General features: G+C 36.1%; 4 protein-coding genes across 4 annotated transcripts; 1 reads left to right on the top strand and 3 right to left on the bottom strand.

Moving 5' to 3' along the window:
- The first annotated feature begins 268 nt into the window (after nt 1-268).
- On the top strand, nt 269-1,997 carry LOC147295881 (GEM-like protein 7). Its single transcript, XM_086230642.1, has 4 exons — nt 269-748; nt 873-953; nt 1,077-1,351; nt 1,467-1,997. The coding sequence occupies exons 1-4, from the start codon at nt 574-576 to the stop codon at nt 1,638-1,640; spliced, it is 705 nt and encodes a 234-aa protein (XP_086086768.1). The 5' UTR covers nt 269-573; the 3' UTR covers nt 1,641-1,997.
- A 978-nt stretch (nt 1,998-2,975) lies between these two features.
- On the bottom strand, nt 2,976-6,114 carry LOC147295880 (RNI-like superfamily protein). The gene is made up of 2 exons (XM_086230394.1): nt 5,192-6,114; nt 2,976-4,138 (listed from the first exon to the last, which is right to left on the bottom strand). Exons 1-2 carry the CDS (start codon nt 5,538-5,540, stop codon nt 3,246-3,248), a joined length of 1,242 nt encoding a protein of 413 aa, XP_086086520.1. The 5' UTR covers nt 5,541-6,114; the 3' UTR covers nt 2,976-3,245.
- Nucleotides 6,115-6,472: 358 nt separating this feature from the next.
- LOC147295879 (alpha/beta-Hydrolases superfamily protein) lies at nt 6,473-9,606 on the bottom strand. The gene is made up of 5 exons (XM_086232426.1): nt 9,246-9,606; nt 8,214-9,076; nt 7,996-8,101; nt 7,393-7,598; nt 6,473-6,954 (listed from the first exon to the last, which is right to left on the bottom strand). Exons 2-5 carry the CDS (start codon nt 8,954-8,956, stop codon nt 6,663-6,665), a joined length of 1,347 nt encoding a protein of 448 aa, XP_086088552.1. The 5' UTR covers nt 8,957-9,076; nt 9,246-9,606; the 3' UTR covers nt 6,473-6,662.
- A 926-nt stretch (nt 9,607-10,532) lies between these two features.
- Nucleotides 10,533-23,157, bottom strand: ATM1 (myosin 1). Its single transcript, XM_086230393.1, has 24 exons — nt 22,807-23,157; nt 21,743-22,154; nt 20,444-20,545; nt 20,212-20,355; nt 19,965-20,115; nt 19,827-19,854; nt 19,127-19,292; nt 18,511-18,574; nt 18,366-18,379; nt 18,198-18,282; nt 17,818-17,921; nt 17,554-17,692; nt 16,758-16,876; nt 15,825-15,977; nt 15,648-15,737; nt 15,054-15,131; nt 14,364-14,522; nt 13,845-14,051; nt 13,342-13,547; nt 13,097-13,232; nt 12,737-12,866; nt 12,494-12,640; nt 11,858-11,925; nt 10,533-11,500 (listed from the first exon to the last, which is right to left on the bottom strand). The coding sequence occupies exons 2-24, from the start codon at nt 22,130-22,132 to the stop codon at nt 10,841-10,843; spliced, it is 3,540 nt and encodes a 1,179-aa protein (XP_086086519.1). The 5' UTR covers nt 22,133-22,154; nt 22,807-23,157; the 3' UTR covers nt 10,533-10,840.
- Between the last annotated feature and the right edge of the window lie 1,775 nt (nt 23,158-24,932).

The raw sequence follows: 24,932 nt of genomic DNA, 5'->3' as shown, positions 1-24,932 counted from the left end.
ATTTTAGCTTTGTGATGCCAGGAGCCAGCCCTCTTGTAAGATAAGATAAGAGAAGAAAGGGAAAGGGAAAAAGCATTTGTGTGACCAAATTTGTCACATCAGCCAAATCACATGCATGCTAAGAGCCTAATATAGTGACCCTGATATTAATATTCTGGAGTGTGATCTGATTTCATATTTTTATACAAAACACACAAATGAAGACTTGGAGGACCAGCTTTTTAATTAAAATGTCATTTATTAAAGCAACCTTGCAAAGATACCATCTTCCCATTATCTTTTCTTTCTTTAAAAAATAATCTTTAAGAGTATATGCATATGCCTTTATTCTCAGTGATGAGCCATACATGACTCATGCACCAAAAAGCTTAACATTCTCCAACTATTTTCACCCCTTTAAATACATATGTAGAATACAATTAGAATTCATCATCATCATCAACCACATCATTACTAAGCAATACTACTTCCTTTGTTTCTGCTAGCAAGAGTAGTGGAGAATATTCTATACAGCAATTAAGTGATCAATTCCTTTGCTAGCTAGCTACTTGATCTATCGATCCATCATCAAATATGAAAGGCACTTCACTTGAGAGAGGACAAGTTATTGGAATTCCAATCAACTCAGCAGCATTAGCATACACGTTTGAGAGATCACCAAAGGGATCACTACTTCTACCTGATCCTCCTGCTATTCAATATCATATTTCATCTGATCCTGAAACCGAGTCTTCAAAATTGAGACAAAGTATGTAATTAATTCCATCCCTTGGTTTAATTTTTAAACCATTGAACCATTGAACCAATCATTAATTATATATTGGTTTAATGTGTAAGTAATTAATGAGATGATGGCTTTGTTATTGCTGCAGGTAGAGTGAATTCAGTGCTTAATAGAATGAACAAATTTGGAAAGAAGGCAGACAGTTTCGCAAATGGAGTCAAAGAGCATGGTAAGGGTTAATTTAATTTCTTCAGTTGAGTTGAATTAATTAAATTGTTTGTGAATCATCAAGTTCCTATATGAGTTGTTACATTGATTAAGTTAGTGATTAATTTTGGTACAAAAAATGCAGTGAGACTGGGGCCCAAGATCAGTGAGACAGTGAAGGGGAAGTTGAGGCTGGGGGCTAAGATTCTTCAAGTGGGTGGGTTGGAGAAGGTGTTCAAGCATGCATTTAGTGTTAGAGCAGGAGAGAAGCTGTTGAAGGCTTCTCAGTGTTACTTATCAACCACAGCAGGCCCTATTGCAGGCCTCCTCTTCATCTCCTCAGACAAGATTGCCTTTTGTAGTGAGAGATCCATCAAACTAACATCTCCAAATGGAGAGCTCATTAGAGTCCACTACAAGGTAATTCTAATTCCATCTATATTTCACAAATTAGTAAATTAAGTAAATAATCTTTAATTTCTTCAATCTCTCTCTTTGTCTAATATGCCTAAATACTTATTTCTATGTTTTGCAGGTGGTGATCCCACTCAATAAGATAAAGGGAGTAAACCAAAGCGAGAATGAGAAGAAGCCATCACAAAAGTACATAGAAATAGTTACTGTGGATAATTTTGACTTCTGGTTTATGGGTTTCTTGAATTACCAGAAAGCTCTCAAATATCTGGAAGAGGCAATTTCTCAAGCATAGAGAAAATGAATACAATTGTCAGATGATCCAAGTATGTGTACTTGTTAAAATGAAGCTAGCAGATGGAGTTGGTTGTTTGTTTCTCTCCCAGCTCCCTAGATCAGTTGTTTGCTTCGATCATCAGATGAGATGTAATTATTATGCAAATTAAGCTAGGAATTGTTTAAGAGCTAGCTCAATACGATTACAGATGGTACCACAACATATGTATAAATTCTTGTACTTAATTAATGAATGAGAAAATTCTCTTTTCTTTGAAAATTGTGTGACTAGCTATGGGGTGGGATATATTCTGGGGAATAAGGAGCAGTTCAATGATCATGTGGCAAGCTAGGCTGGATAGCTATGTATGATTGATAAGGCATATGCATATATCCATTTCCAACAGACACAAAAAGTCAAGTCATTAATTTTTTCGACTGCACGTACATGCCATATATGCTGCAGGTCAGGTCATCGAAAGCTGACCTTGGAATTTGGAATGCATGAATATTTTCTTGTAATTTAAGGTTTCACTAAATGAATCAATTAAGTTTCCATGTCAATGCTGAGATGAAATATCAGGTGATGAGACATGCATTTTATAATGTGCCTACTCACTTCTCATAGACTCATACTGAATATCAAACATCATATCCACAATTACAAAGGTTGTGATCGATTTGTAAAAGGTGTTCCCCTTAAGTTCTGCACTGCAACAACTTTACTGCAGTGCAGGGGCCGGCCGATTCTCACATTCGCAAGCAACAGACTGACTTGTGAACTTTCTACCACAGAGGACAAATTAATGGACATTCCATTTTCTGGTTTTATTTGATCTATTATTAGTACACATGGATATATGACTTATTATCAGTCATTTCAATTCTGATATTTTAAAAAATAAAATCTACATTTTCTTGAGCATGTAAGTTGGTTGGTGCCAAACTTTTTGTTCGGCAAATTGATTATTAATGCTTTTCCCCTTTTCATTTTTCTTGTTCACGTATTAATAACTAAAAGAGGGATGACACACCAGAAAGTTAAAATGCCAGCTCTAAAAGCTACAACGACACATCCTCACCTCACGCACTCTGAAAAAGGCTACATATATCTACATGTAATGCTTGTTAGGATTGTATGTTGGAATCCTTTGGCAGAAGAGTATGACGTTCAAGAGACCAAGGACCTTTTATTAGTCTTCATTAAAATTTCCAACTCACTGCCTTCCTTCCACCAACCTCTACAACCATGCATCAATTACGGACTCAAGAACTGAATCCACACTACTTTATAATCTCCACCCATGGCTCGACTCCATAAATTACATTGTGTGTGCATGATAAGAAACAACACTCTCGCAACAGTTGCAAATCATATTATTTATGCTGTGATTCAAATCCAGATAAGTAACAAGTTACAACTTTTCTTCTTTTTTTGTCTTGACTAGTTACAACATCATTTCAAATATCAATGGAAAATGTACATGATAAATATACAAATATATTCCGGGGGATAAACTACACTATGAGAACGACGAGCTCACAAGCAGCCTCATGAGTTGTGGTAATCAAGCTTCAAAAGCAGTGCTTGCTTCAAAACTTCCACCAGGCAGATTGCCAGCTCTCAAAGTAACACATCAGGATCACATAAACTCCCCGTGAAGTTCACTTTACAACATTCAGGAAACTGCAACCCCACCTCATCACAACCTGCCTTTGTAATTTGTGGGCATGACCTTACATCCAGGTATTCTAGAGAGTCACATTTGTCCAACAGCATGCCTATACCTGCCACAGTGATTTTTGGGCAGTCACTGACCTTTAAAATCTTCAAACTCAACTCAATCTCTCCACCATTTAAGCCCTGAAAGGCAGCATCTGTCACCTCCTCACAACACCCAATGTCAAGAGCCTCAAGGTTTCTGCACTGAGCGAGGATGCAGCTCAAGGAAGGGTCAGATATATTTAAACACCAATCCATCCGTAAGTTCTTGAGATTACTCTTACAAGAAGTGGCCAACAATTTTATTGATGCATCAGAAATGTCCCGGCAGCCACCAATGATTAGAGTTTCAAGATTTTTGCAGAATCTGGCCAAGGACAATATAGACTCGTCCCCGATTTTGTAACAATCCAACAACTTCAGTGTCTTCAGAGACGATGAACATGCCTTGGAGACACTAGAAACTCCAATATCTCCAATATTGCTGCATTTGTTGATATCTAAGAACTTGATTTGTTGACATCCATTTACAAGATCAGTAAGTCCAGAGTCAGTTATGTTACTGCAACCCTGGAGCCCCAACTCTTCTAAATAGTGACAATTCTTTGAAAGAGCTCGTAATAATCCATCACTAACATATCTGCAGCCAGCAAGATGCAGACCCCGAAGGTCAGAACAGCCCTCAGCAACAGCTGATAATCCTTTGTCTGTTACCTTTCTGCAATATGATACATCCAGCGACTGTAGGGATGAAAGACCAGATCCAATCGCAATGATTCCAGCGTCTGAAAGTCCTGTAGAAGAAAGAAATGAACAATATAGTAATCAGGTTCACATGTTAAATATAAAAGAAAACTAGCATACACGTTTTAAAATTAAGCAACCATTTTTTTTCCTTTTCAACTAGTATATAAGTTCAAAAGACAAACAATCAAAAGAACAAAAGAATCGCTATAATTAAAGTCAAAGAACATTTCAAATAACGGCATTAGAGCTGCAGATTCATATAAACTACAATAAGCTACTTTATCAACAACCAATGACAAGAAATCCTATTTACATTCATATTCCTGAGAATACAAGATGCACAGCTACCTCAATTGACAAGATACACATTCCTAGAAACTGCACAAGCACGTCATCTCATCTCATAAAGAAAACAAGAAAAAAAATTTGACTTTTCAGCAACATAACTATTATGTGTAGATTAAGAGTCAAATATAAGATTTTCTTATTTCTAACCGAATCTCACTTCTTGTATCTGCTAAAGCCATAGTGTTGCGGATATGCAAGTCTAAGTATCTCAAAGTACAAAATGGAGGCAGAAAGAATCCATCACAGGATCCTTTACTATCCAATCAGATGAAAAGAACACACCTTTAAAATATCCAAAAATCTAAGTTACGTGCAGCTAAGTGCAGCATAAGGATACAAATATCTATCCTGATATTAGAAGAAAATTTAAAATTATTAGCATGTAATTTAACGGGAAATCAAAATCCACTACAAGTACAGAAATCCATAAAAACCCCATCCACCCAATAAATTCAGCAAATTGAAACAATGAGTCGCCTAATACAAACCTATCAAGCAAGCTCAAAAAAAAACAAAAACAAAAAACAAAAAACCCACTGAATTGCAAAATCTACCACAATGATCTAAAGCAGATATCCAATATGAAAGAAGATATCAGCAAAAGTTAAATACTTTTTCCCATTCAATAAAAACAAACAGAAACCCATGAAACAAACTGAAATGCCCTTGAGAATTCAGCATAAATTAAGCACAAAACCCACAAATAAATGTTCCATTTACACACGCACGCACGCACGCACCAAAGATAATACCTTTACAATTCTGCAAATTGAGGAGTCTCAAGCACTTAAATCCATGAGCAATAACACAGAGATCAGAGTCCGTAACACCTGGATAGAAGGATCTCGAAATGGACTGGGAGAGGTCCAGTTCCTGAAGCCTGGAGAACCTGGCAGCCATTCTGCGAAGCATATGAGGGCCCGCACGTGCGGAGAGCCTCCTCCTCTCCGTGCTCTGCAAGTGAAGCCACCTCTTGCAGGCCAACCCGAATACCTCTTTGTCCCTCTGGCTATCCAGCTTTGCTAGCACCGATCGAAGCTCGTCATCCGTCAATGCCTCGTTTATGCTTTTTATTGACGAGGAATGGGCTGAAGAAGCCATTGATTGAGGAAATTGGAGGTTTCAGAGCAGAAACCCTAATCCTATCCCCAATTGTGGATTTTCGATATGGGGAGCAATTATGATTAGGGTTAAGAATTAAAAGAGAGAGAAAGAGAGTGGCTAGTGGGTGGAGTTATTGATGGTGAAAACGTCCTTTGGTCAGTGTTGGTTGGTGTATTCATCGAGTGTTTTCTAATTGTATATGTGGGAGGGCTCAGAGGCTCAGAGCTGTGTTTGTTTGGGGGTCGGTGGCCGGTGGGGTGTCATTTTCTCCTTGTCTCACTCATTGTCCCATTGTCCCTGCTTTCTAAGTAATTCAATAATCTTAAACATGATTACCAATCATTGCTACTATATGACTATATGTTATAAGTAATAAATGTGAGACTCATTTATTTTGATAACATATTTAGTGTGATGGGAATTTAAATACGAAAATTTTAATTTTTCTAAGAACCAGTTTGATGATAGCAACGCGAGTGGGGGATATTGGGTATGCTGATAGTGATGTAAATATGTAATGGTGGTGGAGGGAGAGGCAATGGGGGTGATGGTGGCGGCACTAGCAGTCGCGATGATGGATGTCATAGAAGTGACGACAATGACATTGGTAATGGTAATGGTGATCGTGATGATGGTAATGGTTGTAGCAAAGGTGGGGGTAGCATTGGTGGAGACAATTTCTTTCTCAAAATCTCTTTATTTTAGAAATTTCGGGCTCTAAATTTTTGAAGTCCAATTGAAAATTGCCAAATCCCATTCAGGTGATATTTTAGTAGTAATCTCTCTGTAACCTTTTTTTTTTTTTTTTTTTTCCCTCATCAAGGGAATCCCTTTCTAACCCGAAGATCAGATCAATGAACCATGATGTACATATGAATACCCACATTACTTATTGAATATCAGGCAGACAATGAAAGTTGAGTTGATGTCAAATAGTTTAAAATTGTGTTCTGTATTAAATGAGAATAACCTGTTTGTATACTTGTTTGTATCATGTGAACAACAAAGTACAAAAGAAAATGAATGCTAATCCTCTTTGTTGAATTCAACAACCTCTACACCAACGAATCAATTAGATGCTGTATATATTTATGGAGAAGAAAAGAATTAGAGTCATGGTCAGTGACTCAATAATTTAGATTGACGAGACTGTTTGCAACAAGTAAGCACAGAGTCCTCCAGAAACTGGGTTAGCTGAGAAGTATACAGTTCCGGCTCATTTCTGAAATGATCAACATGAGGTGTGGAAACAAAGTCGCAAGCCCTAACCTCATGTCCAGCCCTCCGTTGCTGCTTTATGAATGATTCCACAGAACCTGCAGGAATGACCCTGTCTGCAGAGCTGTAGATATACAATTGCGGACAGCTTGGTTGTCGTGCTGACAATAAGCCCAACACATCAGAAAGCCTCCTACAATGCAATAACATATAATCATACTACTTCCCATAAAAAGGAGAAAAAATTCTTACAAAATCAAAGCATAAAAAATACTTAGATAGATAGCTGCTACATTGGTTTCTCTCAGAACCTAAAGCAGAGACGAAATAAATAAACGGAAATGTGCAGAACATGGAAAGCTGCACATCTACAGACATTGAGAGAGAAAGGATCCATAATGTCCTTTCTCTAAATAAAAGAAAGGTCTATAGAAATTTATTTTGGATCCATCTCTTTAAATTTGACTTCAACTGGTATAGGGAAGAAAAATCTTAAACAAAATTTTAACTATTACTCCAATTAAGGCATCTGATCTCGTCCAACGACAAAATCGAAGTATTTTCAGATAGACTACCTGTTCCTATTCCCAGAAAAATAAAATTAAAATGGAAGAATAAAATGATTGACTACCTGTTCACCGTAGGAAGATTCAAAACCACCTCAAAAAACTTCTCCAAAACTAATAACAAAGCTGCTTCAGTTACTGCAGGTTTGGGTACCATTACTCCCTTGCTGCCAGCCAAAACATCCATCCCCGACTCATTTGAGTCCGTGGTTCCTTTTGTTGCTACACTATGCTTTTTCAGAAAGGCTGCAGAGAAACCAGAAGCCCAAACCTACACAATGTGAAGAATTAGATGGCATGCTCATCCCAAGACAAACAATCAAAAGAAAAAACCTGGAACCCAGAAAAATTCAGAAGTAGATAATGTGCATGACAAACCCAATCAAACACAGAAAAACTCAGCTGGTCAACTTTGTTATAGAAATCCTTACAACATTTGGGCATGGTCATAGTGATAATTTCTGCTGTTGCAATAATATTAAGCAAATTACAGAATTGTATTATACAAATAAATGACAACAGAAGGCTTTCTATGATGCCAAATAGAGTATACACATAAATTTCTTTTAAATTAACATTAGTGGATAATTTCTGCTCCTGCCAAGGAAAAAAATTATGCATCCTTTTCTGTTACAAAATATTTTACACGACTAAAAATGATGATTTACCTGTGGATCAGGTGCTGCAACAGGTGCAGAATCCACAATGCAGCCACGAATCCTGCCCATTAGAGAAGGATCGTGCTTCTGGAACTTCTCCAAAATTACCCCATACCTGTAACATGAAACCCAACCAACAAATCATGAAAAATGGTTACATACGAGAATGGGGAGATTTCATATCTTTGAGTGTATGCATAAGAGATAGAAAGGGAAAGTGGACTCACGTCAACCATCCAGTGTTGCTAAAAGTATGAAAAACCAGGTTCTTTCCATGTTCCTCTTCTAACCAATCAGCCAAATGGCTCATAAGCAAGTCAATGTGGTCTTCAATCTTACAACCAGCTTGGTATTTGAGAATCTCAGCCATAGGCAAAGTAAAGGTAATTACGTGAAACCCCCTTGCAGTATACCATTCGGCATATCTCTTGAGATGTTTTTGCTTTGCTCCCAACCACCCTAGCAAAACCACCACAGTCCTGAACTTTGCTGATGAACAATCAGAAGTACCGGAAACATCTATCGCATTTGGCTCAGGTAAATGCCATCTGTACATGGCTTCAGAGGGGGGAGTAGATACAGCATGCCTATATGCAGTTGGCTTTGGTGCTTTAACCAAGTCTGCAGATTGATACAAATTTAGAAGAAGAGGTGAAGATGCAACTGAAGAATACATCAACTTTGGAACAAAATTGCTGTCCGAATTAGGAATGGGGAAGTTAACATTGGGCACAGGTACTCGAATTCTGGAGATAAACGACAAGTTTGCAAGCTTAGAAACCGAAATATGTGAAACCCATGATGACTGTGAATCTTGTAAGGATGAAGAATTTGATAAATCAGAGGTAGACAAAGCGTCAGTGGATCGGTGAGACGGCAATTTATTAGACAAGTCAGCAGAAACTGAAGCTACAGCAACAGCAGCAGCCGCAACCAGAGGTCGTGGAAGGATTCCAGACAAGGAACCCATTTTTGAAACAATGCCCAAAATCTCTCATGCCAATATCAAACAACCCCCATACAACAACATAAATAATAATAAGCGGAGGTGGAGACCCAGAAAGCCAAACAATTCAAACACGAGAATCACCTGCAGAAATTAATGGGAATATGACCAAGAATATAATACAATTAGAATATGATCAAATTGGAATCAGAATATGAATTTATATAGGCATGGAAAACAAAACACGCAAGAATTGAATTGATGAATAGAATCAAAAATGGTATATTCGTTAATTGTGAAAACATATTCTTACCTGGGTGTGCTTGGACTAGTCTTCAGAATTCGGGCTGCCAATGTGGTTTGACAGCCCGATTATCACCACGCGCACCAGACACCGACCCCGACCCAGAAGCTTCCTTCCTTGATTGTTCCTTCTATGGGGTGGTCAAGGCAAGGCTGGGCCTTTAATTACAAATTTACAATGCAATTCGCATCACAAAAAAAAGAAAAATGCCACGTGTAATGAATTTGACGCTGCAGTTCCCTTTGTTGGGGAAAGGGAAGTTAACGATAGTGATTGAGAGGCGTTCCGGTAATCTAGGAAGAAGAGAAACGTCGCTCGAAAAGACTGTTTTATCCCTACGACTGCCAAAGCGAAAATTAAATTTTATAGAAAAGAAAAGTAGGATATTTGAGTGGAAATTTGAGGAGAGAATGAAAAAGCAAGCAGTCGGGAACGAAACCCTAGAAGATAATTGCCACTTGCAAGAATAAAGAAAGACAGAAACAAGAGAAAAGAATGGCCGAATATATGTCTGTTTTTTGCGGTTTAGTTACAAAGAAAGAAAACATTTTTATGGCATTGATGGATGACTTGTAGAATATTCGACGCGGATGTTCCTGTAGGATATTCCATGTTGAATTGTTGATGACGGATGGATGCCCATAATAGAAGATTCTTTCATATGTCATATTATCGGTTTTTTGAGACCTGGTAGAATAACTAACAGACGTCTGAGAAATGAGAATATCTGCATCAGCATTCAGCATTCAGCTCTGGTAAAATTACAACAAAATCAAATCAAATTAGTTCATCATATAAATGATGTACAAGCTATGTATGTATAAATATTATTTTAATGATTTATAAAATTAAGCATGGCCCCAGTATCTTTTTCCTTGCATACAACAGCTTTTTCCAACTACTCTATATGAGGATTCAGGAAAAATGAATGAATTAAACATACTCTTCAAGGCCATGTTACCAGAATAGGGGGCCCAAGAGGAAAGAACCCGCTTTCGATCACATTGGCCAACTATGGGAGCAATAAATAAGATCCCAATTTAAATAAACTCAAAAAGTGTAAATCAGAGTTACTACTGGGGTGGTGGTTGTGGTATTCAATTTCTCTCATAAAGAAAATAAATTCAAAAGATCCCATTTACATTTACATATGGTAAATGTAAAAATTCAAAAAAGAAGATTTTCGTTAGTGGCTTTTGAGATATTAATGTTGTTCAGAGGGAGTCTAGAAGCCCTTATTCTTTTTCTTTTTTTTTGGTAAAAAAAAGCCCTTATTTTAAGATGCAACTATCAAGCTACAAGTATTGACCTTGCACAACTAATTTCATGGTAAAGAATTCATTCATTAATGTGAAACTAGCACTAGAAATAAAAAAGATATACATATTCGGAATAACTAGCTCTCTGTACCGCACCAAATCCCTTGCAACAACAAAACTCTGTCACAATTTCTATGCAACCATTGCTGGCCTATAAAAAGGGGCTAGCAAAAACAACAAGACAAACTAGCCCAACCAAAGAAAATAATTCCATTAGTCCTTGAGTTCTTCTTTCTCATCACTTTCGTCCTCGTGTTGTAGCCGTATTATCAATTTGCTGGGAATTCAATTTATCCTTGAGCTGTTCCTCCTTCCCCACCACTTCTTTTTCGCCCTATCAACAGTACCATCTTCATTTCCAAGCTTATGCAAAATTACCTTCGTCTCCCGTAGCCTTGCCCCGTAATCCTTCTTCCAAGCCTCAAACATCTGCTTCAACCTTCTAAGCTCTCGGTCTGGATTCAGACTTGCTTCAACTTGACCGGATTTTACCTCCACCAAGAACTTGGCGTCATCACCAAAAACTTGACTCCTCTGGTCAAATTCTTCAGTCAACCGACTTATAACACTCAAACCTGCACTCATTGGTCTCCCCCCATTGCTATCTTGGCCCCTATGGTTACTTCCTGTATCCCAACTGTAGTCACGGTCATCACTTGCATTGACTGATGCATCAGAATTTCTCTCAGAATCATCAATGGCTAGGCTCTTCTTAGCAATTGAGAGGCTGGATTGCAGGGATCTCATTTGTTTCTGCCACACTTCTTCCATGGATTTCATTTTCAGTTCATACTCGGACCATCGGCTCTCATACTGTTGGAGACGTTGGTGGAGGATGTCATTCTCTTCTTCCTTCTCTCTCAGGGAAGCTTCAGCCTTAAGAACACGGCGCTGTAATTCAGCAAGGAAAGATGACTTGACCAGCACCTCATCTGACTCGTTAGCCTGTTTGGGATTCTAAGTGTTAATTATTCCCAAAAGGGGGAGAAGGGGAGGATTTCATGCAGAATATTACTATCAAACTGAAAATATAGGCGTGCTCACACATCACCAAAATTTCTCAAACAATATATATTGCTGGTCACAAAAAGTCACACAGCAGTAATTGACCCTGGGGATGCTATTATGAGGCTCAATCTAAGAATAAACGGAAGTCATGCATCACTCGACAGTGTGCAAATAAAAGCCATACAAGTTTTGGGGTCATACTGATAATTTGAAAAATAAAAAAGCAATAATAAGGGTACAAAGGCCATAATGAAGTAATGAGGAAACCATAATAGATGAAGAGTCAAGGACTACCTTTGTGCTCCCAGGTTTCAATAATCCTATACTCCCTGAGCATCTTCTGACCAACCAGCCACGAACAACTGCAAAGATAGCATAGAAAAAATAATCAAACATATGAAGTGATGCAAGTAATGTAGGTTGAGGTTGACCTTAGAGATGTTGACAAAGTCTGCATAGGTTAAACAGGTTTCACTCTGACCACGCCTGTACTGGTTAAAAAAACTTTGACTACCAAACCAGTTCACTCAAGTTCAAACAAGTTATTGAAATTCTCGTATAATATCAGCAAGTCCTAATTTTTTAAGCAAAAGAGGAAAAAAAAAAAACATGAATGTCCATTCTTAAGTTTTTTTGCAATTTTTATAATGTGCAACAAAATTAGATACTAAATTCAGATATCAAGCCTGATATTGGCCTGCCAATAACCATATCTAATCATTTCCATTTTCTGTTTGTGTTTTCCCTTCTAAAGAATTGACACCATGCAAACAACAGCCTATGCCAGCCAAGATGAAGCTCTGTCATTAAGGAGGATTGGGTTCAATCCACTATGAATGTGCACTTGTCCGGTTGAGGATCCTTTGGCAGAAAATATAATTCCATGCATCACAGGATTGATTAACAGAGGAACAAGGCTAAAAAATATACCTGATTGTATCATGATTGATGCATCATGAATGTTCTTGAATTTCTTCCTTGCAGTCCTGCTTTTCATCTGTTTTTGTATGATTACAGCAGCTCTATGCCTCTGTAGTAAGATTGCGTACTCCTTTCTGGTTTTCTCTCCCCTTACAACTGCATAAAGTAATTAAAAATATTTCCAAAATCTTAGTTTGCTTCTTGACAAGATATGATATAATTCACCAAAATAAGCAATGAACACGTCAATACATGACTGAAGAGTGGTGATTCCTCTCCTCAGCTCCTTGAGGTAACAGCGAGCTTGGTGTCCTCTAAAGCAGCTTTGAACACGTAAAATACCATGGAGGGTACGATTTCTGGTATCCTCAAGCACCCCAATCTGCATCAAATTTCCTCACCACTTTTATATCAGTAAATATTAACACATACAAAGGATATGGATATCCATGTTCATAACACCAAACCAAACCAGAAAAAAAAAAAAAAAAAAAAAAAAACACACACACTAATGTGAACTTCTCTTTTTCTTTTTATCTGATAAGTCACAATCAACCCTGAACATGAGTTATTCATGGCATGTGCGGGGGGGGGGGTGTTCCAATAATTTACCTGTCCAGTTCGGAAAAACAATTTTGTATAGCCCACTTGATACATCTCTGGTAATATATTGAACTGATGAAGAATAGCAACTGAAACACCAAGTGGATCCTGCAATGCAACATTCTCCAGCAGAAGAAAACCATATCTGACGCAAGATTCAATAACGAAAAATACAGACAATAACAATAATTAGGTACTGGAGACAAAGTATAAAATATTTGAAAACTGAAACAACCAAAGATATCTTTTGTTACCTTCTCGCAAACTTCTGGTGTGACATTCTGGTAGGAAAGCCAGATCTTGATATTCGAACCACTTCTAGGACCCCACAACATCTCAGCTGCTGCAGTACAAGTCCTTGCTCATATGATCCAGGAGATTGAAGATTGTTGGGCTTGATACAACGTATGAAATGTGGAGTGGTGTTCTCTAGTCGTTTCATCAATAGGAACAATTGACCCTAAATACGAGCACAAATCAGTTAATCAAAAGAAAACAACTGGCAGAAAAAAAGAGATGTGAGACCCAATGTTTCCTGAAGGATTGATCGCAAAAATCTCTCTCTCCCCCCCCCCCCCTCTCTCCCCCTTCCTCCCCCCTCTACGTATGTGCACAGATTATACAGAAAGCCTCAACAACTAATCTTCATCTCTCAGAAAAAAGAAAAGAAAAGAAAAACATAACAAATAGAAACATTATAATCGTTGTTAAATTCATAATCAAGTCCAAAAGCACCTAAAAACTGAAAAGAACATACCTTAAATTTTGTCGCGACACTCAGCTTCTGGGAATCTACTCCACCTAATTTATGTAAGGGACCAACTAAAGGCTTCTCAGATCGATTAAGCATACTAGATGCAAATATCTGAGGAAGGTGGCATGAGCATGAGGAGAGAAGCTCGATGGAATCCAAATGCAGTAAGTCCCTGTTCTTCTCCAAAAATCCTGTTGTGTCATATGTAACCTGAGTGGAGGATCAAGTAGAGCTATCAAACAGTCAGGCAACCAAAAGCTTTTTCCGTTTTTCTTTTGACCAGTGCTTTGAGATAATACATAGAAGAATTGTTAGCATCCGAGCCTTCACTTAGGTGGTAAAGGGGTGGGTAGGGATCGGGATAGGTCTAACTGTCTAAGGTTCAAATCTGACCAATCAAGGAAATATACACAGTCATGCCCTATGCCAGTTGAGTTCTAACTTCTAACTAAAATCACGCTAAGTACTCTAGCAGAAAACAAGAACAAATAAAAACGAAAATCACTTAATGACAAGGAGTACCTCTCCTGCATAATGACTAACAGTAAAGGCTCTGTCTCGTTCTCCTCTGAAACAAGAATTAGAACTCAGATGCTGCTTAAGCTTGTTGGCAAAAGTCAAATCAGTACCATTTGGGAAAGTGGACTCCTCATCTAACAGGGACAGTAATCCCAACGGTCTCTGCATTTATGTTACAAGAAGGTTCAGGAAAATGCATACTGTAAATTTAATTTTCAAACATTTTAAGGGGCAAGGGCTAACCGAGCATCAGAATTTGGTTATCATCATTGACTTCATTTTTAAACAAGGGACAACCATAATATGTGCTACATCTGTGTAAAATTCTTTCAATGCTTCCACAAAAAACATAAAATACATTTTACACATACATAAACACAATATACCAAACCATCTCACATATTAACAATTAATTATGCATCATTTTGCACAATAAAATCCTCAATCATGTGCCAAGGTTTTGATTAGTATCATGTCTTTCAAGATACTGATTGATTATTATCACGAAATAACCATCAACATACAAATTATGTCTGAAATCTATACAAGGACCACAATGTCAATATTTATAAAGCACCAAACATATTTCTATACAGCCCACTGATGGCAGTACAATAATAAATTTAACTAGTTACTCTAGAGTACAAATTACGAAATACATATACTGAAGCTGATCGTTGACAAGTTCACTACCTTTTCAAAAAGACTAAGGCAATCTTGGTTGTCTTCAAATTCAACTTTTGTCCAATCAATGCCATCCTGGATATATTCCTGAAAAAAATAAAAATAAAAATAGTAACAGTAGATTAAGCATGTTTTCTGCTCTCATAAAGTTCCTCATTCAATTTATTCATTTCAAGTGGAAATACAAAACAATAAATTAGGATTTAGGAATTAGGAATTATTTAAGAATTTAGTTCACACAAGCAAAGCATAATATCTTCACTGGTTTAATAACATATCTTGGTTCCTTCACCTTATTATAACAGTTCTCTTAACAAGTCAGCAAAAAAACACTAAATCAAACAAGTTTTTTTAATGAACTAAAATGAGCAGATAAAAAAATAATAATAATAACTAAAATGAGACATAGAATTAGGATGGCATGGTTGATTTGGACAAGGCTATTGCACTATGAACTATGGTTTGCTAATTAATAAAATCTATGGAAACTATAAATCTAATTAGAACTTGATAAAATTTTATGGAACAAAAAAAAAAAACAGAAAAAAAATCTTCAAATCTTTAGTGACTTTATACTGATATGAAGAAAATATGGTTAGTTACCTCCTGCTCTAATTTGAATAAGTGACGATTGAAGTGTTGCTGCAATCTCTCATTTGCATAATTAATGCAGAATTGTTCAAAACTATTTCTCTGCAGAAAAAACAAATGCATAGTTTTAAAAAATTATAATACACGCCAAAAATTATAATACACGCAAAGAGTTCCAATGAAACATACATCAAATGATTCAAAACCATAGATATCAAGAATGCTAATAGATCTGCCAGTACGCCGTTTTCCTACAGCAAGTGATTTGTTAATTTGCTCAACCAGCCACTCAAATAGACATGCATAAATTGACTTTGCCAAAGCATCTCTTGTGTCGACAGCCTGAAAGATGCAAGAAAGAATTTTTATACGTTAAAGAGGGTCGGGATATCAATTTAATTATGCTTACTTTTGTTCTCATTTTATATTTTAGTCAAAACCAAATGAAACCACTCAGTAGTAACTGAACCAAACTACAATTATGCAAATATGTTAAATCATCCATAGTCACGTCAGCTGAATTATATTTTAATTATGACATTCTTGTTATAAAATTTATTCTGATAAAAAAGGGAGGAGAGAGAGAGATTCATAAAGCCTAGTCTAGAACAAGCTTCAGTAACTAAAAAAGAAAAATCATTCAGAAGTTATTAATGAACTACAAAGAGTTTTGGGCTGAACAGATGCAATTCTCAAGAGGCTGTGACACTGAGGATAACCCAATGCACAAGCCTCATTACATAGTATTAAGAGCATGATCCCGCCCCAACAAGTACGAACCATAAAAGTATAAGAACCAAGCAACTGATCTTTCATCCAAAAGTTTGCCTGATCAGGTTGGAACATAATTATTAAACGGTTTGTACATGATGACTAACAAAGCTATAACTAATAATAACGCCCATGAGCCTTTTCCTTTTATGGGATCCGGTAATGTGCATGATCCAATTGAAAGAAAATTGTTAAAGTTTGAAATTACATTAGTTAAATGACAGTAAACGTCATTTGAAGGACATTTATAGAAGAGTACCATTACGTTCATGGCTCTGTATCTTCATGCCTATGCTATGTATGATATACACAACCTACAAGACAGATATTTTCTCTGAAAAGTTTTCTTACCTGGGAGACTGTTAGCTTTTGGACAATACTGTCATTACCAACTCTCATTTTGCGAGTTGATAAAGCAATCTTAAGCTCCTCAATGCCACATCCAATCAATTTAGCAACATTGAACAGACCTGAAAATGAAATTTGCATTCTTAATTGAGATCATACAAACTTAGATATAGTTTGGGAGACACAGGGAAATAGTCAGAAAGCAAATACATCACAACTAGATCTCTATTTATCTCCCCTACCCCCCAATTTGTTCTCTCACTTTTTGTCACGTCTCTTTCAAAAGGTATTATAAAACAAAAGTGTCAAAAAGAAACTCCAGCAATCTGTCGCGCTTTAAGGTGGTCATTTTTTCATGGAAGAACTTCAAACCCTTTGCAATGCAAGTTTACAGCATGTGACATTGTGACAATAAAGAAGCAAAGCAAAGTCCAAACTATTTTGCATTCTTCATTTCCTTCTGGGGCCTTCATAGTAATCTTTTGTTACTTGTAAGTTATAGAATCTTAATTGGCTTTATGTCACCTGAAAGTTTTGCGATTTTTTTCCCCTCGCCTTAGACCAGGAACCAATATGGTCTATTTTTCTGTGTATCAAAACATCCCTGATGCATCATAACCTCCAATAGACATCCCTGCTGTCCTATATCGTACTTTTTCAAGAACTGCTAACACTGCAGGTGTTTATAATGGATCCTGAAGCCACATTAATGCTTCATAGTGCAAACACTGCTAGTAAAAACTTGAAAACAGTAATCATATAGATTTTCTTTTAATTGTATCATCTAGAAGATAGTTACCTTCATCTGCTACAGCTTCAACGTGATTTTCATTATCAATTACATTAAATGAGATGTTTCCCAGCCACAACACTGCAGCAAGCATTGCAAATACAGTTTGTTGGTTTTCTTTGTTAATATGGACAACATCTAGAGCTTCCTGAAAATAGTAAAATCCAAATTGAGTTGACATGCGCATAATCTCACATTCTATGAAGAAATGGTGAAAATGGTAAAATAGAGACTGTAGATATGTGATTTGTTGCATATAGTAAGAAAAAGTACCTTGACCACACGGAATTCTTCAGCATCATTAACCCCGGTAATGGAATAACAATTGCTTTGCCTCAGGTATTTGTACTCATCTGCACTCTTCAAATTCAGCATTTCTGTGACATACAACCAAAGGAACAAACACATGAAAAATGGAATCAGAAAAGAACATTTTTTGGCACTAACAAAAAATTATTTTCTTAAGCCAGACACACAGACGCAAAACATATTTACACACACACACACACACATGAAAGGCATCTGCTGTAAGTTTTTAGCTGAACCTCTAAAAGAAGACATACTGAATAGATTTGAGGGAGATATAATTTAAAACAAAATTTTATTTCATGTCAAATAACATAAACAGTTAGAAGAGAATTGGTAATAATAACCTCTGAGATCAGGTGGAGCTCCAGCACAGAGCTGATAAAATATATGATATGACCTTTCTCCCTCAGTGCATTGGACAACTCTAGACTGTACAAAAAACAATTAATCAATGACTTGTTATTAAAAATTAAAACAGGTCACAATCAAAGTCCAGAGGAAGGAATAATTACCTTTTCGAGCAAAACTGTGTCATTCGGGGGCAACAAACAAAACAAATTAAAAGGTCAGTGAAAATATTTTGAAAAATACACACACACACACATATATGTGCAAATAAATTTCACCCAGGAACCTCAGCAGTACGAGGGAACTTACAAGTTTGAATATTGGCACCAGATATTTTTCCAGTTTCACTAAAGTGGATTTCGATCAATTTTCCCTGAAACATTTTTCTCAGAGTTATCAATATTGCTACATCAAGGGCCATAATTTGAATTTGTAACTTCCAAATTATAATTTCTAATTCTAAACCTCAATAAAATTACATTAATAGAACAGGGTAATTCTATTCACACCCACCATCTTACTCATCACCCCCCCCCCCCCAAAATTATAATTTCCACTTGCCCTTATTTATCTAATTTTTAAGGAAAAAAATTAACCCTTTTCTCTCTCCCCACCTCCTCTTTCTCCCCCACACTTCCCCATCAACTTCTCCCCTCCCACCCATGGCGTGCGTCATGGCACTGTCATGGTCACGATCCAGGCGTCAGTGTGAGCCATGGCCAGACAGGCCAATGGTCCTTTTTTCTTAAATTAATATTCTTAAGTTTTAAGAAGAATAAAATAGAAAGAAATGAGTTTAAGATGGGAATTGTCTTGTCTTAAGGAGTGTCTTAACCTTAAGGAGGGAGTGTGTAGAGTAGTTTAATGTGTGCAAATAGTAGCACCCTAACAGAAAGAGTATTCATGTGAGAAGCTGGGAGCTTACAAAGCGACTTGAGTTGTCATTTCGCAATGTTTTCGCATTACCAAAGGCTTCTAATATCGGATTGGTTTTCAATATTTCATATTCTATGCCACTTCCACCTCCAAGTGCAGCCAAATATTGCATTGCTATCTTTGCAGTTTCAGTTTTTCCTGCTCCACTTTCCCCACTGAATGGACAAGAAAAATAGATAATTGGATGTCAATGAAATTAATTCCATGTGCAAATATATTTTTTTAAAAAAATCCTACATAGAAATAAATCATTCTTTAGGGATGATGCAATAACATCACATATCTCATGTGTTACATTATGAACAGAAAAAAATGGAATACTTAAATGTATAAGAGTTCATTCCATATCAAAATAAGTCCCGAACAGTAGAAGTGTTGCTGAAATAAATTATTACAATAAACAAATTTAAGGAAAAAGGGCTCTTTTATACTTGTTAACAAAGATGATTCATTTGAAAATTTTAAGCTTCTTACTCTCTTTCTTTTTTTGAGTTATTTTGTTTTTGTGTATGTTGGAGTGCATTCCTAACTATGCGTGCAGCTACCCAGTACTTTGGATACTTTCTGGTTGCTTAAAATCAAATTCATTCAGGAAACAAAGCGCTGCAAAAATATAACTGACTCATCCAAAAATAGGATGTTAAATGGGACGATTAAAGTCAGAAATGCAAAAGTCATATTTTACTGACCTTATAATTATAGATTGATTTACTTCATCTGGAAGAAAAAAAAAAAGAGTAGAGTCAGATCTACAAATTAATGACATTTCGCAGATATGGTTTGAAGTGCTAAAAATTCAATCATAAATTGTGAAATAGTAAAGTCACCTCGAACCATTTCCCGGATGGCTGTGTCTGCAATGGCATACACATGTGGACTTTCAACAGCTTTACGCTTATATGCTTCTATGTATTCATTCCCGTATAAAGAAACTTTCTTAAAGGGATTGATCGCAACCAACACTGGCCCCGCTTTAGTCTGAAATAGACAATTTTGCCACAAATATATTAATTAAAAGAAGGAAAATTCAGGAGTGAATTTCAAAGTAAACTTAAATCCAAACTAAGCACTTACATAAATCATATCTTGGTTGTATCTATACTGAAGATTGTACAACACTGATGGTTCATTTAAGTAACTAAGTTGCATGAGATCATCCACACCATCAAGGATATCAGGATTTGCTTGAACCAAATCTTCAGTTTTTACCTTTACAACCTACATGAGAAATAGAAATGTGAAATCGACTCAACATCAAACAGTAACCATAACATCATACTTCCATAATTTTCAAAAGGTCTCTTACTTTCTCGTTAGGCAGTGATATAACAGATTCAGTGCCTGAGGTTGACAATATTTTCCCCAGTTCCCAATTACCATTTGGAAGTTGGAACCAAGATTGTAGCTTCTGAAACAATAAATACTAATGTGTAAGAAATATTAATACATGCTAATGGTAAGTTAATTAAGTCAAATCAAACCATCATCAGATAGCTACAATAAATATTTTATAATCCTGTGGCTTTTTCTGTTGTCCATAGAAGCAGAACAGAATTACAAATGCATTACACAGAGAGACAGTGAAATAATACGTACAAGTGAATCACCAATTTCATAGAGCATTAGTTTCTGCAAGGTACATGCCACAAGCTAACTATCATAATTTAATATTATCGGTTTACATGATGCGAATGCATGACACGGATGCGTGACACCATCAACACCATTAATCATGATGACTACACCATGTGACCGACACAATCAACGCCTTGCAGTAATCATGACACGTGCAACGTTCCGCATTTGAAAATGTATATGTGTGTGTGTACGTACTATGCATGTATGTATGAGATCTTACCTTAAGCCACCAACAATTTCTAAGCTTCTAGCACAATCCTTTCTCAACCAAAGAAGACTCGTTGACCCTAAAGCTTCTATTATATTCTCTGCACACCCACATACTCCTCACATAAAGTTGCCAAATGCTCTACTATCTTAGTCAGATGAGAATGCATTTCCTTATAAAGATTCATTTTTCACCCTTTATTACCATGTCAAACTGCACTCTCATATTAGCATATTTATATCAAGATTGTCTCTCATTATTAAAAATATGTATTCATAACAAAGGTGCCAACAAGCTCAATATATAAAGTTTTTTCTTTGTTTCATAATAAATTAAGTTTCCTAGCATCATACTTAAAACTGAGATCCATCTTGCTAGGGATTCAGGAATTAGGAATTAAGCTACTTTGTGGCCATAGGGCTTAAGAGATGTTAGGGATGACAGGATGCTACTCTGTTATCACACCTTCGTGCACATTACATACTACCATACATTTCAAACATGTACCTAAACGTTGTGTACTACGTATATGCATACATAAACACAAACAAGCATGTACATGAATGTGTATGTGTATGTGAATAAACATAACATAATATTTTTATGGAGAATAAACACAACACAATATATATATATATATATATGCAAGCTAACTAAAGAAAAGGGCAAAAAAACCCTGATTGCAGAAATTACGCCAAAATCTTTTTTACATTCTAACAAGAAATTTTAGATTCTTATTTCAATTGGATAATTAAATACCTTCTTCCCAGCATAAGAGGTGGTATCATCCCACCTATGTTCCCTACGAGATGAAGATATTGAAGGCAAAGGTGGAGCCACAGAATCCAAGTCTTCATCACCGCTTGATGGCCTGTCTTCAATGGAGATTGTGTTCCTGCTATACGGCGAATCATCATTTACCTGGTCCATGTCACCAAGAGGCCCAAGACTGCCTTCAACCCCCTCAGCAACACTATCCCCTAAATCACCATTTTCTGGAATACTCGAGGAGATGACATTACTATTTCCAAAATTCCCATCATCGGATTTTACAAATCGATCAGCAGCTGGTAAACCTGAGAACCTAAAATCTCCAGGCAATGATTTGATAGACTGGAAGGAAGGTGGGGCCCTGGATTTTTGCGACATCTCCTCTAAGGAGTTTTGAAACCTAGAAGATTGAATACCAAATAAAAACTGAGATCAAAAGGCTCACTTTTTCAACCATAAAAAAAAGCCATACCAGACTTTAACAAGGACCCACGGCATGACTTATCCAAAGAAAGTAATGGCGGGGACCATAATTTAAGATACAGACTCTAGTGCTTTTCCCTTATCAGTCACCATTGACACGTTCAACTCTAAATGATGCTTACTACGATCTTCAAAATATCTCAAAATAATATCAGTACCAAGTCGCCAGATAATTAATTTAAACGAAGCATATCCTTTAACAATCTAATATAATTTCATCTTTCCACACTCTGAAATAGATAACAATCTTGAACCAATCTTTAAACTTAGCAATTCCCCTTTGACAATAACAGATCTTTTCCTTCAATGCAGTGTTTGATTGCGGAAAAATAAATTGACAAAGAGAAAATATATCTACAACAAATTGTCTTAATTCACATTCAGAAAGCCTCTAGTCAACTCAGCGAGTCCCAAAGCACCCAACTTTGTAATACAAGGAAACTAAAATGAACATACCCAGAAACCCAGATTATCATTCTATTTGCTTCTACTTCATTTTCTCAGCAACTAACCAGAAAATTCAAGTTCAAAGCACACAGAATCACTCAAACTCGAACTGATCCGCTTACCTCAAAGAAAAGGTGAAACCCACTTCGGAATTTGACTGGAATCCTCCGATCAATCGTCAAAGACCTAAGACTTTGCTCAGAGCTCAGGAAAACAGTTCGAGAACTTGCAGTCTTACACAACAAGCTCTGAGCTTTGACGAGGAAAGTTGAGAGAGAATGTGACGAAGAAGATAGATGCTTCTCCGATGAAACCCTAATAATCTTGAGAGACTTGTGAAGAACAATCAAGATGTTCAGCGTGAGTCTGACAGTTGGTGTTTGGATTCCAAGAAAGTGAGAAGAGAAAATGCAAGGAGTGTGGAGAGGAACCAGCTTTTTGGCTCTATTTTTCTCTGATTCACCACATGAATTCATGATAGAAGAAAAAAAATTGGATTTTTTTAAATTTTGAATTTTTTATAACATTAAATTTTTATTTTTATGGTATTTAAATTTCGGGGCTTTGGCACCAACCGAATTTAAATCCAGATTTTAACGGCTCAGGGAATTGAAATTAAATTGACGACTTTAACCCTTTATTTATCTACAATGGCAACCGTGTCCAAAATTGAAGATTCCTGTATAAATTATGAAGATTTCTTGAATAATTGGTAATTCCAATTCTAAGTAGCCTATTGGAAGCGTGCCAAAGAAATAGATTTCTTTTATTGTGAATTATTCGGTGGGATTTTTTTTTATTGTGTAATAAAGAAGAGAAAGTGACTGTTACGGGAACTGCAATTCATTTTTAAAATTCTTTTGAGTTTAGTATTTTATCTTTTTAAAATTATTCTCTTCTTAGAGCTTTTTTTTTTTATATAAATCTATGTTTTCATATGTTACATTGAATTGAGACACATATCAATTAGGTTGTGGTCTCGTGTATTTCTCTTCTCATTTTAGTAAAGTTGTGTTTAAATAGTAAATTAAATTTTCAAAAGTTATACCAAATCTTGAAGTTTTTATATTTTTATAGATAAATAGATAGATAGACTATAGATCTCAATCTAGTAATATTTTCTTCATTTTATTTGATGAGATTTTAAATTTAAATCTCCCAACATAAATATAAAGGGGTTTTTTTCCTTACATTAATTAAAATGGTGAAACTTTTTCCTCTTTTTTTTGCACATAGAAACTTTTCTCCTTTGGTTGCATATTTTATTCAGATCAAATATTAAATGAGTAGTTAAGTGCAAGAAGTATTCAGTCACCTGTATTAAAAACAAGGAAGGAATTTTACCAAAAACAAAACTAGGAAGGAACAGAGGAAAAAGGAAAAAAGGAAGAAAGAAAATATAATATTTGGAAAGGACATATATGGATGGGATTTGGTGAGTGAGGGGTAGTCTGGTTATTTAAAGCAATAAAGGTTTTTTCCCTTTGCTTTACCAACAAAAAAAGAAATTAGATACGTAGAGATTGGATTGGTGGAGAGAGTCAAAGTGGGTTGTGGGTTGTGGGTGTTTTCAAGATCGAATAGTTGGATTTGGATAGGGATTGGACGGCGAAGAGGCAGGAGATGATGTTAACGTGGGAGTGAGAGCATGTGATTACGGCAGGCCAACAAAACACAGAGACACAACCAGTCACAGAGCTTTTTACTTTTGGCTCCAAAAAAAGGAAAAAGCGGCAAATGTTAGATGCGGAAGGTGTAATGCACTTGTAATGTCCCCTCCCTCTCATCTTCAAACACTTTCATTTTTTAATCTAGATCTATATGTGTATATTCACATTTAATCGCTTTTACAAATTTAATTTTTTATACAAATTATACATAATAATTTTCATCATACTTTAGTTGGAGTAATTTGTTTATTTTTCTTTCATAGTTATATGTTACGTTAGCGTGATCCTGATTCCTACTTAGGTAGAATTAATTAGCACGCTAAATCTAAGTTAATTAGCGTGAGCAAATCATTATATAGGTATAATTAATTAAGAATAGAGAGCAAAACCGGATATTTTGATAGGGGGAACGCTATTCACCGACTTTCTCTTTCATTATTGTTATTCCACAATTTATTTTCATGATTAAAATCGTTCATTGTTTAAATAATTATTTAAAAATTATCTCTATAAAAAATCAATTAAATTAAAAATCTTTTTATTATATAATCGTTATCAAATAAACAAATGGTGAATCA

Source organism: Dryas octopetala, chromosome 2 (assembly GCF_963921425.1).
Source record: "Dryas octopetala chromosome 2, drDryOcto1.1, whole genome shotgun sequence".
Taxonomy (NCBI): domain Eukaryota; kingdom Viridiplantae; phylum Streptophyta; class Magnoliopsida; order Rosales; family Rosaceae; genus Dryas; species Dryas octopetala.
This window is presented reverse-complemented; position numbering and strand designations above follow the sequence as displayed.

Coding starts and splice junctions, on each gene's coding strand:
- LOC147295881 (XM_086230642.1), top strand. CDS start 574: ATGAAAGGCACTTCACTTGAGAGAGGACAAGTTATTGGAATTCCAATC. Junction 749..872: donor GTCTTCAAAATTGAGACAAA/GTATGTAATTAA, acceptor TTATTGCTGCAG/GTAGAGTGAATTCAGTGCTT. Junction 954..1,076: donor AAATGGAGTCAAAGAGCATG/GTAAGGGTTAAT, acceptor CAAAAAATGCAG/TGAGACTGGGGCCCAAGATC.
- LOC147295880 (XM_086230394.1), bottom strand. CDS start 5,540: ATGGCTTCTTCAGCCCATTCCTCGTCAATAAAAAGCATAAACGAGGCA. Junction 4,139..5,191: donor CAATTTGCAGAATTGTAAAG/GTATTATCTTTG, acceptor TTTCTTCTACAG/GACTTTCAGACGCTGGAATC.
- LOC147295879 (XM_086232426.1), bottom strand. CDS start 8,956: ATGGGTTCCTTGTCTGGAATCCTTCCACGACCTCTGGTTGCGGCTGCT. Junction 7,599..7,995: donor TTGCAGCACCTGATCCACAG/GTAAATCATCAT, acceptor CACATTGTGTAG/GTTTGGGCTTCTGGTTTCTC. Junction 6,955..7,392: donor AATCTTCCTACGGTGAACAG/GTAGTCAATCAT, acceptor ATTGCATTGTAG/GAGGCTTTCTGATGTGTTGG.
- ATM1 (XM_086230393.1), bottom strand. CDS start 22,132: ATGTCGCAAAAATCCAGGGCCCCACCTTCCTTCCAGTCTATCAAATCA. Junction 20,356..20,443: donor TATCACTGCCTAACGAGAAA/GTAAGAGACCTT, acceptor TTTCTCATGTAG/GTTGTAAAGGTAAAAACTGA. Junction 19,855..19,964: donor CATCCGGGAAATGGTTCGAG/GTGACTTTACTA, acceptor TTTTTCTTCCAG/ATGAAGTAAATCAATCTATA.